Raw genomic sequence first — 18,069 nt, 5'->3', positions numbered from 1 at the left:
CTGCCCTTCTGCCACCTGGGAGCAGGCCTAAGCCACCAGGTCGTTATCTCCCGAGGGGTCCCAGACTGTGAGAGGGCACAGGCCGGGCTGAGGGATCCTCCCTCCCCAAGAGTGCACAAATTTTTGTGCACCGGGCCTCTAGTCCTATATAATAAAGTGGTAATATGCAAATCGACCATCACTCCAACACACAAGATGGTTACCCCATGTGGACACAAGATGGCCGGCAGGGGAGGGCAGTTGTGGGGAACCAGGCCTGTAAGGGAGGGTAGTTGGGGGCAATCAGGCCTGCAGGGGAGGGCAGTTGGGGGTGATTGGGCCTGCAGGGGAGGGCAGTTAGGGGTGACCAGGCCTGCAGGAGGGCAGTTAGGGGTGACCAGGCCGGCAGGGGAGGGCAGTTGGGGGCGACCAGGCCTGCAGGGGAGGGCAGTTAGGGGCAATCAGGCCGGCAGGGGAGCAGTTAGGCGTCGATCAGGCTGGCAGGGGAGTGGATAGGGGGTGATCAGGCTGGCAGGCAGAAGTGTTTAGAGGCAATCAGGCAGGCAGGCAGGTGAGCAGTTGGGAGCCAGCAGTCCTGGATTATGAGAGGGATCCCAGATTGGAGAGGGTGCAGGTTGGGCTGAGGGACACTCCTCCCCACCCCCGGTGCACAAATTTCGTGCACCGGTCCTCTAGTGTATACAGTTAGCTCATCTTTGACATACTAGAAGTAATGTCCCTCAAGTGTTATTAACCCCCAAAGAGCACATATCTTCTTAACTACCCTGTAATCCAATCCCCATCTCGCTTTCTCCAATTGTCCTACATTCCCACCTTAATTTCGTAAAAGAAGCTGCAAAACTGTTATTCACCCTAGCATTTGAGATCTTGTTCCCTGGTACATCATCCGTTTGGCTCAAATAAACTCATTACAATTCTCTACAGGTTTAGATGTTTCTTATGTTGACAGTGTCTTCATTAGTTGGGTAGGAATTTGTCCTCCCGCATCTTGAAGGTTGGGACTTGACCTTGTTCAATATTGATCTCTCTAAGACTATACTGTGTGAATAGATATTTTCTAAGTGTTTGTTCGACTGGAATAAATTGAAATTATATTTTTTCTTTTGTTATGTTTCTGGGATATATTTATTCTCAAATGGGATTACTATGTGTGGTAGACTGAGTTTCTGGTCCCCATTCTTCAGTGTGAAGGAGTTACACACCCACCCCCTTGCCATGCCTATTCCCTGCCTCCTTGCTTTGGCTGTAGCCGTGTGATCTGCTTTGACCAATGAGATGTTAGTGGCCATGATGCAAACAAAGGTTTGGAATGAGCTTGTGTGCCTGGGCATGCTCTTGTCCTTTTGTCACTAAGAGGATGAGAGACATTTTGGAGCAGAGCGGCTCCAGCCAACCTGCAGACCTGGGAATGCAGTGATAAATACTTCTTCTATGCCATTTAGTTTTGGGGTCAGTTTGTTCTGTAGTGATACCTGCCTGGTACATGATATCATAGGGCATGAATGATTTTATAACCCTTGTTCTATGTTAGTTTGCTCTCTAGGATTCTTGAAACCAATTTACCTTGCCATCAGCATGGTATTTGTATACCTGCATATATATACTCATATGGCTCTCTCTGATTTGATCATAACATTTATTTGTAATGGCTTAAGAAAATATAATAAAACAATAACCACACCACCAACACAACTTGGGACCTTACATAGCTTCATTCTAGACTGAATCTATTATGTTGCAGTCTTTTTGGAGCGATAATAAACCTAATAAACCAATAAAGAAATGTGTAATTTTCTTGATCTTTGATAACCATGAGTTTATAGTATAATTATACACAATCTATACAGTTGTTAATCAGATGGTACTACTAATCCTTATTTTTACAAAAATAGCCTTTTGATAATGATTTTAAAAATTGGAGATATGAGAAAATATTTATATTTAGTAAATTTTTCATCAAATGCTATTATTTATTTCAATACCCACAATTTGCTTTTAAATTTGTCAAAGGGTAGCTTTGTTAGTTCCATAATACAAATTAAAATGAAACATGGTAGCCAAAAATTCTTTTATAATATTTAATTGAGAGTATGCCAATTTATTAAATCTTAGGCTGTAAGGATTTTTTTCTTTAGTTCAAATAATCTATTAAGCAAATGTCTTGATGGAGCTCTATTTGTTTCTCCTACTCCAGAAAGGATGTCAGAATCCAGGAGAGTAAGGGTGACATCATAATAAATGTGCATCTGTTTCCTAAGTTTTTGTACAAAGAGTAGATTCTTCACAAATGTGCACAGGTAAGAACGTTCGGCAATGCCACACCTCACAATTTACCGAGTCGTGGAATTTAAAATATATATATATATTGATTTTAGGGAAGAAGGGAGAGGGAGAGAGAGATAGAAACATCAATGATGAGAGAGGGTCATTGATAAGCTGCCTCCTGCATGCCTCACACGGGGGACCGAGCTGGCAACCCAGGCATGTATGTGCCTTGACCCGGGAAGCCTCCATGGTGTCCTGGTTCATGGGTCAAAGCTCAGCTACAGAGCCACGCCAGCCAGGCTTGAGTCGTAGCATTTTATTTTGCATCCATGGTACGAATTTCTATCGTAAGGAGCGTTCCTAAACACCAAGGTATACTGTAATTAAGAAAAAGAATTGCTTAATTTAAGTGGTCGGCAAACTTCGGCTCTCGAGCCACATGTGGCTCTTTGGCCCCTTGAGTGTGGCTCTTCCTAAGCCTTAGGAGTACCCTAATTAAGTTAATAACAAAGTACCTACCTATATAGTTTAAGTTTAAAAAATTTGGTTCTCAAAAGAAATTTCAATCGTTGTACTGTTGATATTTGGCTCTGTTGACTAATGAGTTTGCCGACCACTTTAAACAATACTATGTCATAGTATTGTTTAAAGTTCTATAATTGAAGTTTGACTCTAAGAGACATAGACAAAGCTAGGGGTCCTTGGGCTCTTGAGCTAGTCCAACGCTCCCTTGGGCTTCCTTCACAATTCCAGTGGAACCAGTCAAAAGAAGGTCACGCTCCTCTTGTCCCCCTGACCTTCCATTCAATCCTACAACAACGGACTTGAACAATCACGGAACAGAAACCTCATTGCCCAACTTAACCTCGCAAGCCCGGGAGCTGTATGGTCCGTTAATCCAGCTCACAAAAGCATGCCTGCTGCTCTTTTATTCTCCCTGAGGCCGGGCACCGTGTTGATCATGACAGCTGATCAGCTCTGGAACGTCCCAGCAGCGTGCCAGCGGCCTCCGCTGTTTATTTAACGGGCTTCTGGCTCCGCGAGGGGCCCCCTGGAGCCGGCTTTGCCCGCGCTCGCCGCAGAGGAGCCATGTACCGGCGCAGCTACGTCTTCCAGACCCGCCAGGAGAGGTACGAGCGGGCCGAGGAGGAGGCGCCGGGCCGCCTGGCCTCGGACCCAGCCGCCGCGCCCAACCTGGCGGAGCTGCAGGGCCTCGGCGAGCGCGTGGCCGCCCAGGTCCAGCGGGCTCGCGCGCTCGAGCAGCGCCACGGCGTCCTCCGGCGGCAGCTGGATGCCTTTCAGCGCCTGGGCGAGCTGGCCGGCCCCGAGGACGCCCTCCTCCGCCAGGTCGAAGGCAATCGCCAGCGCGCCCGGGACCTGGCGGCTGAGCTCGCCCGGCTGGAGCGCCGGGGCGCAGAGGCGCAGCGCGCGTTCGACGAGTACCGGAGCAAGTAAGCCTTGGTCGTGGGGGGAAACTGAGGCAGGGCGGGGACGGCACCTGCGGCAGGGATCTGAGAGCAGGCTGCTAATCCAGGTTGGAGGGCCATATCTTAGATTTCGGGTCCTCATGATCACATATCCTTTATGTGGTTTGAGTGGAGTGAGTATCTGGTGCACATGTTCCATTTCCCTTAAGACAAGACTAGCTTCTCTTTTGATGGTACTTCACAGTTTACATGAAATGGTATCATTTACTTTTAAGGCATTTTAAAATTTAGGTATAATTTCCATATAACAACATGCACAGATTTTAAGGACACAGTTCAGTGAGTTTTGACAAATGTATATACCTATGTTGCTATCAAAACAAGCAAAATATTTCCTCTACCTTAGAAATCCCCCTTCTACCCTTTCCAAGTCAATCTTCAGTTATCATTCGCGCCGCCCCCCCCCAACAAAAAACCCAGAGGTTTTTATTTCTATCACCATAGATTAATTTTGCTGTTCTAGAATTTCACAAAAACGGAATATTACAGATGGCTCTTGTGTCTGGCTTTCTTTTGCTGACCACAGTATTTTTGAAATGCATTAATGTTATTTAATCCTCACAGCCAGTTATAGATTGTATTTGTCTGCACCTATTTAACAGATGAGGAGACTGGGGCTCAGAAAATGTAGGGATTTGGAGCAAGGTCACTCAGCTAGTGAATTGCTGCCCTGGGACTGGATTGAAGTGATGGACATGCTGAGCCTAATGGTTTTCACTGCATCACAGCCAACACCTGGAAATCTTTTCAATGTGTGCCTTCCTGGGTCTTGCTAGTCAGTGTGGCCCATGGACCAGCAGCATTGGCGTCACCTAGGAGCTTGTTATAAAGGGAGACTCTTGGACTCACCCCAGAGCTCCTAGAATCAGAAACTGCATTTTAACAAGACACCCCCCCCCCCAGTGGTTCGTAGTTTAAGAAGTTAAACACTGAAGTTTCAGAAGCCCTGGTCCGGGGCATGATTCCACCTTCCGACAGCATGAACAATGTGTTAAAACGAGCTATTCAAAAGAAAAGGATACTCAGCAATTTGTCAACATCTTTCCAAGTTTTAAATGCGTGTGCTCTTAGACTCAGCAGAGTCATTTCCATCAAGGAATTTACTACGATAGCCCAGCAGGTGTCAAGGGGCACGCCTACCAGGATATTCACTGCCGTGGGATCTGCAGTGGCAAAAGCCTGGAACCAACCTACATGCTGATTAATAACGGGAGACAGGTTACACAGTTGTGCTTCGTTCATACAATGGGATACTATGCAATTGTAAAAGAACAAGACTAGTGTGTTATTAGCATTTATTTAAGAAAGGGGTGAAGAGTAGAAGTTTTCTGCTTGCACAAGGAAAAAGAGGACACAAGCACACACAAACAAGCTAATGACACTGAGGCGAATGTCTGGCTTTTACTAGGTGTTCTACTTATTGTCTTTCAGCATCTGATGACAGTATAAATTGTTTTGATAAGTTCACCCTCCCTCATAGTAATGGACATACTAAGCTGCCGGCTGGTTGGTTTCTGATATGTGGGGTAACTATTCATATATCCCTTATGCATTATTCAAGCACCAGGGGGTCTTGCTTCCTTAGGACCACTGACAGAAGATAGAGACCTTCACCCCAATTAAAAATAATTATTAACAAATAGAAAGGGGAGGGAAATGTTAGGCCTATAGGGCAATACAATCCTTAACAGACATTTGCACACTTCCCACCAGAAGATAACAAAAAACCAGGAAAAGCTCGCTGGACACCAGGAGTCAGACCATACAAGGGATGAAAACGGTCCTGAAGGCACCTGATCATACACCTGCATCCCACCCCATTATGAGCTCACCAGCTCAGCCCCCGACCCACTGACAACAAAAGCTTCCCATATAAGGGAAACTCCTGCTCCTGGGTGCTGCCATCATCCACCCAGTGTTCCCTTGGCTTGGTGCTGTGCAGCCCTTCCTTTTGGATATATGACCCCCCACTGTGTTCCTTAAATAAATTCAATTTTCTGTAATCACTGTAGGAGATGGCTATTTAGCCTACCTGTGGGCATCATCCACCATGTTCACCTTTCAGGTTCCACATTCTCAGTCTGAGTCTTGGGTAGGTCATTCACTGCTGTGTACTGAGCATATTTATCAGGTCAAATAATTGATTTCATTTCAATCAGTCGTTCTGATTTTTTAAAAATATTTTTTATTGGTTTCAGAGAGGAAGGCAGAGAGAGAGAGAGAGAGAGAGAGAGAGAGAGGAGAGAGAAACATCAATGATGAGAGAGAATCATCGATTGGCTGCTTCCTGCATGTCCCCTACTGGGGGGTCGAGCCCTTAATATGGACATGTGCCCTGACCAGGGATCAAACTGTGACTCCTGGTTCATAGGTCAATGCTCAACCACTGAGCCACGCCAGACAGGCAGTCCCTCTTGGGTTTTTTTTTTTTTTTTTAATTTTGATCCAGAGGCTTGGAGAGGGTCCTTGGGTGGCAGGACTTGAACTCAGGTTTTCTTGCCCTGAGTCCATATGCTTTCTAGAACATTGTCTTGGAGAGAAGTTACTCTTGGACTCCTATGGAGTGAGGTCCAGTAATAAGACCTAGACCTCATTCAAATGAAGATCATGTTCTCTAGAGCAAAGAGAAGTGTACGCTGGTTCAGACACCCAGCTCCATGGGCCAGCAGGATCCCCTTGATCCCCAAATGGTCACCACATAGACCACAGTCTACTGTGACTCCCTTGAGCCCTCAGTGAACAAACGATCATATTGAGTTTTCCTGATTTCACTTGGTTCTGGTTATGTCTGCATCATGGCGCAGTTCCTTCAGATTCTGTGATTTCTTCAATAATTCTCCTTAATTTATTCCCTCTCATTGCACTGTTGGAGAAGTTTTGATATTCTGGCTGGGGTAGTGGGAGTTTAAAATTATTATAAAAATCATAACCATCCACATGCATTCGTATACACACACTAAGTTTGGTTTCACATTCCAGAGGGGACTTGATGGTTAGCCAAAGCAGATAAAAATAATGCAGGCATGCGAAGGAATATGCAGCCTTGTTAGGCATATTTTTTATTTGGATAGTTGAATAATTTCAAAATCAGTTCTTTCACATGTCAAACAAAGACTAAATATAATAAAATGAAATAAAAACAAATGAAACCATCAAAATACAATGGTGAACATAGTCAATTATCCAAACTGCTGAAAACCAAAACAGTTGTATAAAACAATTGGATAATTAAAGCCAGTGTATTTTCATTTTATGAATTCATTTATATATTCACTTATATGAATATATATAAATATATCTTGAATTCTTATCATGAATTTTTATAATGAAGATACTTGTCTTTAATATAATATCTAGACTTTTCTATAGCATGAAAGTCACATTAATACGTTGTTTATCCAACCTGTTTTTAAGCTATAGAAATTCTTAAGATATTTTTAGCAGGAAAAAGCAATGAGAAAATTAGATTTTTGTTAACAGTTTTATTCTCAAAGTTAATTAACCATTAAAAAATAATTTCTGACTCCATTACAGCCACACACAAAAGAAACTGCTAAAGGTGACGTCTTGGCGTGAAATGTAAAACTTGTGCAACCGTGTTTTAATTAGATTTCATGCCTCTCTTAGTTTGGAGTCTCCTAGGAGCGGAGCCTGAGACAGGGGCTTGAGGGCAAGTAGCTTATTTGGGAGGTGACCTTAGGGAGCACAGGTTGGGGAGTGAGGAAAGGCAGAAAGGGAAGGCAGCTAACACAGAGTGCATTATTCAGCAAGTGTTGGGGTCTGTCCCCAACGGGTCCAGGGATCCCCAAAGGTGTGGACGGAGTCGGCGAAGAATGAATGACATGGAAACTGGTTTCAGTTCATCAGCATAGCGAGGTTCTCCCTCCAGGATCTCCAGCGAAGTTCTGGTCAGGATCTCCAGCAAAGTTCTGGTCAGGATCTCCAACCAAGTTCTGGTCAGGATCTCCAACCAAGCTCTGGTGCCATGTTCTCTCGTTAGGTTCTCCAGCCAGGTTCTCCAGGTTCTTCAGGTTCTCCAGATTCTCCAGCCAGGTTCAGTCACCAGGTTCTTTTGCCATGTTCTGTCTAGGTTCTCCAGTGAAGTTCTGTAGCCAGGTTCTGTCCAGGATCTTTTGCCATGTTCTCTGGCTAGGTTCTGGTTAGGATCTGACGAGGATCTGATGAGGATCTGATGATCTGATGTTTATTGTCTTGTTACATCTATATTTATACCAGCCAATTTTAATCCTGTCAATTTCTATTACAAAGGTTAGGGCGTTTCTTATCTCCATTCCAGGGAGTAAAGATTATGTAGCTTAACTACCCGCCTGGCACTTAATTAAGGGGTTGTATCCCCTCCCTAACGTCAGGGAAAGTTCCCCACCTGGGGAAACAACCTTTCTCGGAGAGGTGACCTTGGTCAAAACACATAGTGCCAAGAAGGTGAGCAAACACATTAAGAACAGTATGCCATATATGCCAGGTCCCTTGAAACAGCAAGGATGGACCGGCTCCCGGCAAGCAAGTTCCCACCATGGCAACTGGGACTAACCTGTGGGGTGGAGGACACACCTCACTTGTCCCAGCTGAGGGAAAGAGCTGGGGTGTTTATGCGCCCACTCACCTTCCTGCCAGGGTCACCCTCTGGCCCATCCAGCCTGTCCTGCTCAGTGGCTCAGAGCAGGTCTTTGGTGTCAGGGATGATGCCACAAGGATTGCCCTGCCCTATAGGTAGACCATAAAACGTTATTTCTGGTGACAACTCTTATTTTGCGCAAGGCCCCTCATTTAAATTCTTTAAGGATGAGGTAAAAGTTTCCTGTGTGCCCACAGGGTCTTGATTGCCTTTAGCTCAAAATAATTCACATGCCAGAATGGCACATTTTGGGGGACCCTTTAGTGGTAAGAATACGTCTTTCTTTCAGGGTTTTGTGAGGGTTAAATGGCATAATCCAGAGACACCGACACATGTTGGTAAATACCAGAGTGTAGGAAATCTACACAAGGTCAGGTCAATGGCGTTGTCAGGCAGGGCAGATTCCCAGGCTCTGTGCCACTGTTGGATTCCAGGTGTGCTGAGGTGTCATTCTTTCATCCTTGGTGGCTGGGAGGGACATGCTGGGGGACTGGGACTGGGCCTCCGGATGGGAAGACTCTTGGGCCATTTACTGCTCCCAGTTAGCCCAGGTGCGATGCCCATGTCAGCACTTCCTGTATGTGGCAGGATTTGAAAGAGGTTGGGAAGCAGTGGGCTTGGAGAGGCAGCATCAACTTCTGCTTTAAAATTAGGGATCTCTTCTAAAAGAGAGGGCATAATACTCATATCGGATTAAATGTAATGCTGATTGTGTGATCAACTCTGTGAATCGTAGAAGCTGCTCAACTTTTACTTATGTGTGCAATTTGCAGGTATGAGAATGAATGCGAATGTCAAGTGCTGCTAAAAGAAACGCTTCAGCGGCTTAACAAGGTGAGCTGAGCATATCCTTGGGTTTGAGTAGATTACTGACAGGAGTGAACTAAATGGCTGCGATGAGTGTTACCCACACTCCTCTTTGTGGTATTTCAAGATTCACCTATTTCTTTTGCTGTCACTCTACTTCTTGACTTCGTAATTTCAACTAAATCTTTGTGTGAACTCCCACGCCCAAACACACACTCCTCTACCACAGGATACAGGATCTTGAGAGAGAACCTGGCAGGTGAAGGCTGGACCCTCAGGTTCTCTCTCCATTAAGATCGTCAAGTGGGAAGAAGGAGATGAAATGGAAGAGTATAATTCACATCCTGTTGGCTGGTCATATCAATGATTTTGGTTGACAAATTTTTGAATGTGTACACATATTGTATCAATAAGGTTTTGGCTATCAACTCAGTCTCAATGCCCATTTCCTTTTGTTCCGGAAAATGGGAGTTTAGGAGGAGGCTGGGAAGAGGAGGAGTGAGGAGGAATGTGGAGGGGAGAGGGCAGAGTCAGGAAATGAGGCAGTGGGAAGAGAGAGGATGGAGAGTTGTCAACATGCCCAGCCCCTCTCTCCAGGCCAGTCTGAGCACCAGGAAGGAAAGTGACCGAAAAATTTTTGGAATGTTTTTTTTGGCATCCAGAATCAAAGTAGGTATTTTTTTGTTTTGTTTTTGTTTTTTTGTAAACCTAATTAACTAGAAATCTTAACGAACTTGAATGCTCATTCTTGTGTGTGTGTGTGTGTGTGTGTGTGTGTGTGTGTTAATTAGGCTGCTCAGAGGTTGGATTTGGTGCTTGGTATAGATACAGACAGCAGGATTTTTAAGGACCTTCTATGAGGGGGTTGGCAAGGCTGATTTTTCAAGGATTCATCAGATTCTAGTTATTCTTCCAGTGCCTTTCTCAGAAGTGGCCCAGATCAGTGAGTGGCTCTGAAACATCTGTGTGCATTGGCAGCACCTGGAGTTCATGTTAAAATGCAGATTCCTGGGCCCAGAGCCGAGGCCTTCTCACCCAGTAGGTCTGGGATCTGCCAGATATTTAACATTTCTAATTATTTCTCAGGTGGCGTGGTCCAGGGACCACACTTTGAGAACCACTGACCTAGATCTAAAGCACACACCATATCAGGGTTGGAATGCTTCCCAAAACTAGATTATTGACCCAGAGTCTCTGTTCGGAAACATCTCGACGTTTCTGCTGGGGGAGCTTTGGAAAGTGCAGCTGACAGTATCCAAAGCACAATAAAAACACAAGCGTCTACACATTTCTGAGTCCTGGTACAAACAAAAGAAAACACTTCCAAACAAATTCTCAACATGCCAGCAATTGCATATTCCAGTGGCACCTCCTCACCTCTGGGAGTTTTCTGGGGCAGTTTATCAGGTGATTGTCTTCCAAGGGGGAGAACGTGCTTGTGAAGCACCTGATTAATCTCTCCTTTATGGAGAAATGTTGGCTGGGCGTTTTAAAGGGCTGGCTGATGGGACCTAAGAGTGGTGGTTTTGGCATGATCCTACGAGGGAGGTAGGGGAAGAATGACTGTTGAGGTTGGGGTGGGGCAGAGTCCTCAAACATCTTAATTTAGACCAAAAATTCATCCATAATTGATACACAATTACTGGAGCTGAAGAACTGGAAGTTGGGTTTCAAGGACTATGTGCTATTGCTAATAAAGGGACCAAACACTCAATTTTAGAAATAGAAGGAACCCTAGAAGTCATTGATTCTCAAACGATTTATTTATTTATTTATTTATTTATTTATTTATATTTTTATTGATTTCAGAGAGGAAGGGAGAGGGAGCGATAGAAACATTAATGATGAGAGAGAATCATTGACTGGCTGCCTCCTACATGCCCCCTACTGGGGATGGAGTCCCAAACCTGGGCATGTGCTCTGACTGTCAATTGAACCATGACCTCCTGGTTCATATGTCAACGCTCAACCACTAAGCCACATTGGCCAGCAATTCTCAAACTTTTTAAAGCCACACCCTTTAAACAAAATATTCAAGAGAAGCCAATGTATGGAGCCAAAGCAGAGATCTCTTTTAAGGACATGATGGTGGGACAGGCACCCCATCCACCTAGCAGCCCTCCTTCCTCAGAGCCCTTTCAAGCAACTCCATGGAACCTGAGGGCTCTGCCAAATGCAGCTTGGAAACTAGTCTGCCCCACAGATGGGAAGGCTGAGGCCAGACTGATCCAGTGGGTCATGCAGCTAGTTAATGAAAGTTAATTAAAGACAAGGGGACTAGAATCTGTCTTGGGCTTCTCTCTGCTTCTCAAGAGTTGAGTGCTGAGTTCTCATTTCACCCTCTGAGACTGAGGAACTCACCTCTGAACTGTTGCTATGGGGGGCGGGCCAGCTGAGGGACTCATTCATTTTCTCCTGTCCCTCAGTGGCCCAGGGTCGCTCCTGGGGTGCTAACACCCACACTTCTGGACTGTGCCTCCAGTCCATAGAGATACAGGACACCATCATTGTGCTCAGCATATCTGTGTGACCTTGGGGGTGCCCAGGGTGCCAGGGCTGGCTGACTGGCAGACCCTGAGTGATGGATGAATAAATTACTCTGACACACATTTCTGTGAAAGAGAGGCTAAGGGACTGTTTTGCTTTAGGAGCAAACAGCCCTGTTCACCTGCCTCCTTAGGCTTTTATTGTAACCACAGCTTGAACTAAAATTAACCTCTAGATACAATCAGCAGGGTAAGTATCCTTGAGAAAGCACCTGTATCTGTAGTGTCTTTCATACAAGGACGTTTTGAAGTCTAAACATAAAGATTCTAGTAAAACACCCCGGGGGTCAGACTGGTTTGGAAAAGTCAAGGCAGGGGCTGCCGCCTTCAGCAAGGTCCCCTAGAGGCCTCCGACCTTTCAGAGATCCTCCTTACAGACTTTCCAACCAAGTCCCATGCCTCCCCACACCAGGGGAGATGGATGGGGCACCAATATCAAGTGTGAAGGGGCCATCTTTACCCAGAGACACTGGCTTTGTGTCTGTCTCCTGGGAGACAGATTCCCTGGTTGTCCTTGGGAGGTGGAGAATGAGCCACGGACCCAAAAACCCTACTCCTGCCTATACTTGCCACAGAAAGGCTCGGGTCTGTGGTCCTTCCTTCCTTCTGTCTCGTCACCCACTGTTGGTGTTCCTGATACAAAGGAAGGGATTTCAGAGTCTTCAGAGGAAAGAATTAGGTATGAGGAAATTAGTGTATAGAGAGACTAGGGGATTCTCCTTGGAGTTGAAACCAGGAGGACTCACTGAGGAAGAATGAGATGCTCCACTGTGCCTAAGATTAATTCTGGTGAGCTGTGTCGTCCAGCCTGGGAGTCACTGGCTAGGCATGGCTGGGAGCAACTGAAATGCAGATGATTCAAATTGCAATGTGTTATAAGTATAAAATATACACCAGGTTTCAAAGACCTAGCCTAAGGGGAAGCATGTAAACTATCATTAATAACTTTAAAAAATATTGGTTACATGATGAAATGACAATATCTGGAGTATATTTGGTGAAAGAAAATGTTAAAATTACTTTTACCCATTTATTTTTATTTTATTTAATGGGGCTACTAGAAAGACTTTAAAATCATGCCTGAGGCTTGCTGTATTGGAATAACTTAATTTTTACTTGCATAAGTCTATGCAAAAAGGAATGCTTTAAGATACATTGCTAATGATTGCTAATTAACTGATTTGATCTTGTAGAACTCTTTAGTTCTTTAAGATAAACTAAAAGGTTGGTCTTTTTGTAGATAAAATAGCTTCAGAAGTTTGAGTTGGTTGAGGGCTGGCCACTCCCCTGCAATCTTGCGACATTTCAGACCAGATTCACACAAGGCATATATTTCTTTTCTTTTCTTTTTAAAATATTTTTATTGATCTCAGAGAGGAAGGGGGAGGGAGAGAGGTAGAAACATCCAATGATGAGAGACAATCATTGATCAGCTGCCTCCTGCATGGCTCCTACTGGGGATTGAGCCTGCAACCCAGCATGTGCCCTGACCAGGAATCAAACCACGACCTCCTGGTTCATAGATTGATGCTCAACCACTGAGCCATGCTGGCCAGTCTATTTCTTTCTTTCTTTTTTTTTTTTAAGTTTATTTTTTATTGTTGACATATATTTCTTAGTAATATTTATTTTGCTGCAGACCACCAAAAGTTCATACAATCTGTTTTCTAGGTTCCATGAAGTCCCGGCTCTCTGGTGTTTTAGGAACTAAGGCAACACTTTGCATGAAAAATTCATTCAAGGCAGGCAATCCAACAGAGTCAGAATCCTGGTATTCTTATTGTCAGCACCAGACATTCTCATATCTTCCTTCTCCAGTGGTCTTTTACAGGAACAATTAAGGAACGAGGTGTCTTTCCTAAGAGAGCAGACTAGAGGCCTTCCCAGAACCTAAGCCCATTAGTGCAATGGTGGGAGTGTCTCAGAATATCTTAACCCCGTGGTCGGCAAACTGCGGCTTGCGAGCCACATGCGGCTCTTTGGCCCCTTGAGTGTGGCTCTTCCTAAGCCTTAGGAGTACCCTAATTAAGTTAATAACAGTGTACCTACCTATATAGTTTAAGTTTAAAAAATTTGGCTCTCAAAAGAAATTTCAATTGTTGTACTGTTGATATTTGGCTCTGTTGACTAATGAGTTTGCCGACCATTGTCTTAACCAGTCCACATACCTGACTCTCTTAACCCTGTTCATGCAAGAGTGGAGAGTGTCTTAAATATTTTAGCCAAACCACACATCTTCCTTTATTAATGAGAGCCCATTGCTGACATGCATCATGCTTTTTTAAGAAGTCATTAATAAGTCAGTAAAAATTCACTTAGCGAGGCCCCAGGTATTGGCAGGCGTGCATGGCAGAGATGTCTTGAGGAGTCCAGGTAATGTTCACCTGTAATGTTGCACTGGACAACTGAAGTGTTTAAGTCAATTCCAGTTGTCATGGCACTATCTTATTAAGAGCCCAAACAGCTCTTCAACCTAGTTGGTTCATTCAAACAAGATCGATGAGAGAAAAATCGGTGAATTCTCAAAAAGTTTGGTGAGAACATTCAACTTCCTGTCATAAATGTTATTTCCAACTTTAAAGGAATGAATGCTGCTCACCACAGCAGTCATTGTAAATGCATGCTGCATTAGGGATACATAGCCTCAGGGAGGTGAGCAACAGACCTTGGGAGAAATGGTTAAATTGAAGGTTTCAGTGTTAAGTGAAAACTATTTCTTAGTCTTAGAAACTTAACTCACTGATGATGAGAAATAGGACAAATATAGGTGTAACTTAAATTTTAAGGTTGTTGGTTGGTAAATATACCCTAACATTGTCCTTGATCTGTATGAATCAAGGTTTTTCAGCCCTGGTACTAATGCCATTTTGGACTAGATGATTGTTGTGTGGGGCTGTCCTGTGTATTGTAGGATATTTAGCAGCATCCCTGGCCTCTACCCACTAGATGCCAGTAGTAACATCCCACCACCCAAGTGGCGACAATAAAATGTCTTCAGACATTGCCAAATGTCCCCTTGAGGGTGAAAATCACTCCCATTGAGAACTGCTATTCCAGACCAGGTCCAATGGGCTAACCCTGTGGTCGGCAAACTGCGGCTTGTGAGCCACATGCAGCTCTTTGGCCCCTTGAGTGTGGCTCTTCCTAAGCCTTAGGAGTACCCTAATTGAGTTAATAACAATGTACCTACCTATATAGTTTAAGTTTAAAAAATTTGGCTCTCAAAAGAAATTTCAATCGTTGTACTGTTGATATTTGGTTCTGTTGACTAATGAGTTTGCCGACCACTGGGCTAACCCAATGCCTTGCTAGAAATGCAGAATCGTAGACCCCTCCCAGACCCACGAACAACAATCTGCGTTGTAGTAAAACTCCAAGGGGTCTGTGGGTACACGCACCTGGCCAATTCCACACCCATCTCTGTGCCCGACAGAGTCGGATGTGTGATGCTCTCTCATTGCAGGAAGCTGATGAAGCCTTACTGCGCAATCTGCACCTTCAGATTGAGGCCCAGTTTCTGCAGGACGATATCAGTGCAGCAAAGGACAGGTACAAAAAGGTAACCACAGCCCTTCTGATGCTCTTCTCCCAGGCAGTCCAGGGCACTCGTGGCTGAAAAGTGAGACTGCTAGACTGGGTTACTTTTGTGTGCATTGCTCCAGAATCAAATGGGAGATGGGTGGGTTGCTAGACAGTTCTTAGTGAGCCAGACATGTGTTGAGGAGGAGGCAAAAGTGTGTGTGTGTGTTGGGTGGGGTGTTGGGAACTAGTACACTACAGTTCACAGAGAGATTTTACATAGATATGTCTTGGATAAACTACAGCCTATAAATTGTTTCAGCTCAGAAAATGCAATATATATGTTTTAACTCTTCCTCTGAGCCAATTGAGGCATTCAGGGGCCTCCTCTCATGTAATGCTCTTTTCTGCCCCCTAACCCACCAGCTTCCTAAAGGCCTGACTTGGGGGGGGGCCTTGATGAACTGAAAAAATCAAATCCTGGAGCTGTGTGATCATGGACAAATAGCCTAACCTCTCTGAGCTTTTTTATCTTTAAAATGCAAATGACAGCCCTAGTGGATTTGGTTCAGTGGATAGAGCATCAGCCTGAGGACTGAAGGGTCCCGGATTTGATTCTGGTCAAGGGCCCCTACCTTTGTTACAGGCTTGATTCCTGGACCTGGTCCGGGTGAATGCAGGAGGCAACCAATTGGTGTATCTCTCTCATATCGATGTTTCTCTCTCTTCCACTCTAAAAGTCAGTGGAGAAATATCCTCAGGTGAGGACAAACAACAACAAAAAAACAAACAAAAAAACATGACAATGATGGACTCTCCTTCCTACAAAGCTGTGTGGTTAACTCCCTGTAGCTGACCTGTGGCCATGACCCTGTGGGCTGACCTCTGCAGTGAGCTCTGGCCTCCCTCTAACTGCCAATAGAGGCAGCCCTGCCTCCCTACTTTCTACCGGCAGCAAGAGCTGCTCTGCCTCGTGGGAAGTGTTGGGAAATGAATGCCCTGGAGCAGCCTTAGCCAGTGATGGATGTGAGTTGCTGGATATGTCCCCAGCTATCTCTTACCTGCTGTTCTGCACCGGCCTCCAGAGATCCCCACTGGGCCTCAGCTCCCAGTGCTCACAGTGGTAACTTACCTGGTAAAACACCCCTTTTTGGCTGCCTTGCCCTTCCTATCTCACCTCCTCACTCTACTACTTACATTTTCTGGCATCTTTTTCTAAGTAAACTATTTGCACTCAGACCGTTTTCTTTTCTTTTTAAAAAATATATTTTTATTGATTTCAGAGAGAAAGGGAGTGGGAGAGATAGAATCTTCAATGATGAGAGAGAATCATTCATTGGCTGCCCCCTGCACACCCCACATTGGGGGATCAAGCGTGAAACCTGGGCATGTGCCCTGACCGGGAATCAAACCATAACCTCCTGGTGCATCGGTCAATTCTCAACCACTGGGCCACGCTGGTGGGGCTGCACTCAGACCATTTTCTTAGGATCTGTTGATGTCAGCTTGAGTTGCTATAAAAAAATACCACAGATCGAGTGTCTTATAAGCAACAGAAATTTATTTCTCACAGTTCTGGAGGCTGGGACACCAAGATTAGGGGGCCAGCCTGGTGAGATTCTGGTGAGGGCCCTCTTCCTCTCTTCTCCCTGTGTGCTCACCTGGCCCTTCCCAGGGGCATGTGCTTGAAGAGAGAGAGAAAGAGAGAACCAGCTCTCATGCCTCTTCTTATGAGGGCACCAATCCCACCCCAGGGCCCCACCCTTATGACCACATCTAAATCTAATTATTTCTCAAAAGCCCAGCCTCCAGATACCATCTTACTGGGGGTTAGGACTTCCACCTGTGAATTGGGAGGGACACAGCATTCAATGTATAATAGTCTTCTTCTGGGGAAACCCAAACTGAGGCTCCATGATAATGCAGGTGAAGCACCTGGTGTAACCTGGACCTTGGCCAGTGCTCAGCAAGCATTAGCTCCTCTTCCTGCCTCAGTGTGTACCTGCTTCAGCACAAAGGCAGTCCTGTTGCTGTGCACTGAAGGGATGTTCCCTCCTGTTGGCTTCCTCCAACTTTCCATCAGGCCCAGCCTGGTTCTTCCTCCTCTCCTGCCCTCCTGACTCTGCTGTACTTTTCTGGAATCCTGGGAGCAGTACCTGGGGGCAGTTTCTAAGGAGCTCAAAACATTCTTCAGGGCAATTTACAATAATTCTATATAATAAAAGCCTAATATGCTAAGTGTCTGGTTGTCTGGTTGGCTGTTCAACCAATCAAAGTGTAACATGCTAATGATATGCTAAGGCCGCTCAACCGCTCACTATGATGTGCACTGACTACCAGGGAGCATATGCTCTGATCAGTAGGTTAGCATGCTGCTGGGGTCCAGTTGATCGGGACTGAGTGAGACGGGCTGGACATGCCCTGGAGCCCTCCCACGGTCCCTCGCTGGCTGGCCAACCTCCCACATCTCTTCCCTCCCCGGCCCCAATTGTGCACTGGTGGGGTCCCTCTGCCTGGCCTGCGCCCTCTCGTAATCTGGGACCCCTTGGGGATGTTGGAGAACCGGTTTTGGCCCCACGGCGGAACGACCGGTTGCTATGACACGCACTGACTACCAGGGGTGGACGCTCAATGCAGGAGCTGCCCCTTGGTGGTCAGTGTGCTCCCACAGAGGGAGCACTGCTCAGCCAGAAGCTGGGCTCATGGCTGGAGAGTGCAGTGGCAGCAGCAGTGGCAGTGGCAGGAGTCTCTCCTGCCTCCGTGGCAGCACTAAGGATGTCCAACTGATGGCTTAGGCCCACTCCATCAG

The 18,069-nt window shown here is 45.5% G+C and overlaps 1 protein-coding gene across 1 annotated transcript in view; it reads left to right on the top strand.

Annotated features, from left to right (window-relative positions):
• Positions 1-3,354: 3,354 nt before the first annotated feature.
• Positions 3,355-18,069, top strand: part of BFSP1 (beaded filament structural protein 1) — a 30,705-nt gene continuing 15,990 nt past the window's right edge. Inside the window, exons 1-3 of the mRNA XM_023753215.1 lie at positions 3,355-3,716; positions 9,162-9,222; positions 15,205-15,300. Of these exons, the coding sequence (XP_023608983.1) occupies positions 3,355-3,716; positions 9,162-9,222; positions 15,205-15,300 (519 nt within the window). The remainder of the gene's footprint in view (positions 3,717-9,161; positions 9,223-15,204; positions 15,301-18,069) is intronic.

Source organism: Myotis lucifugus, unplaced genomic scaffold (assembly GCF_000147115.1).
Source record: "Myotis lucifugus unplaced genomic scaffold, Myoluc2.0 scaffold_42, whole genome shotgun sequence".
Classification (NCBI taxonomy): domain Eukaryota; kingdom Metazoa; phylum Chordata; class Mammalia; order Chiroptera; family Vespertilionidae; genus Myotis; species Myotis lucifugus.
Note: the sequence above shows the minus strand (reverse complement) of the source record. Positions and strands in the feature narration are given on the sequence as shown.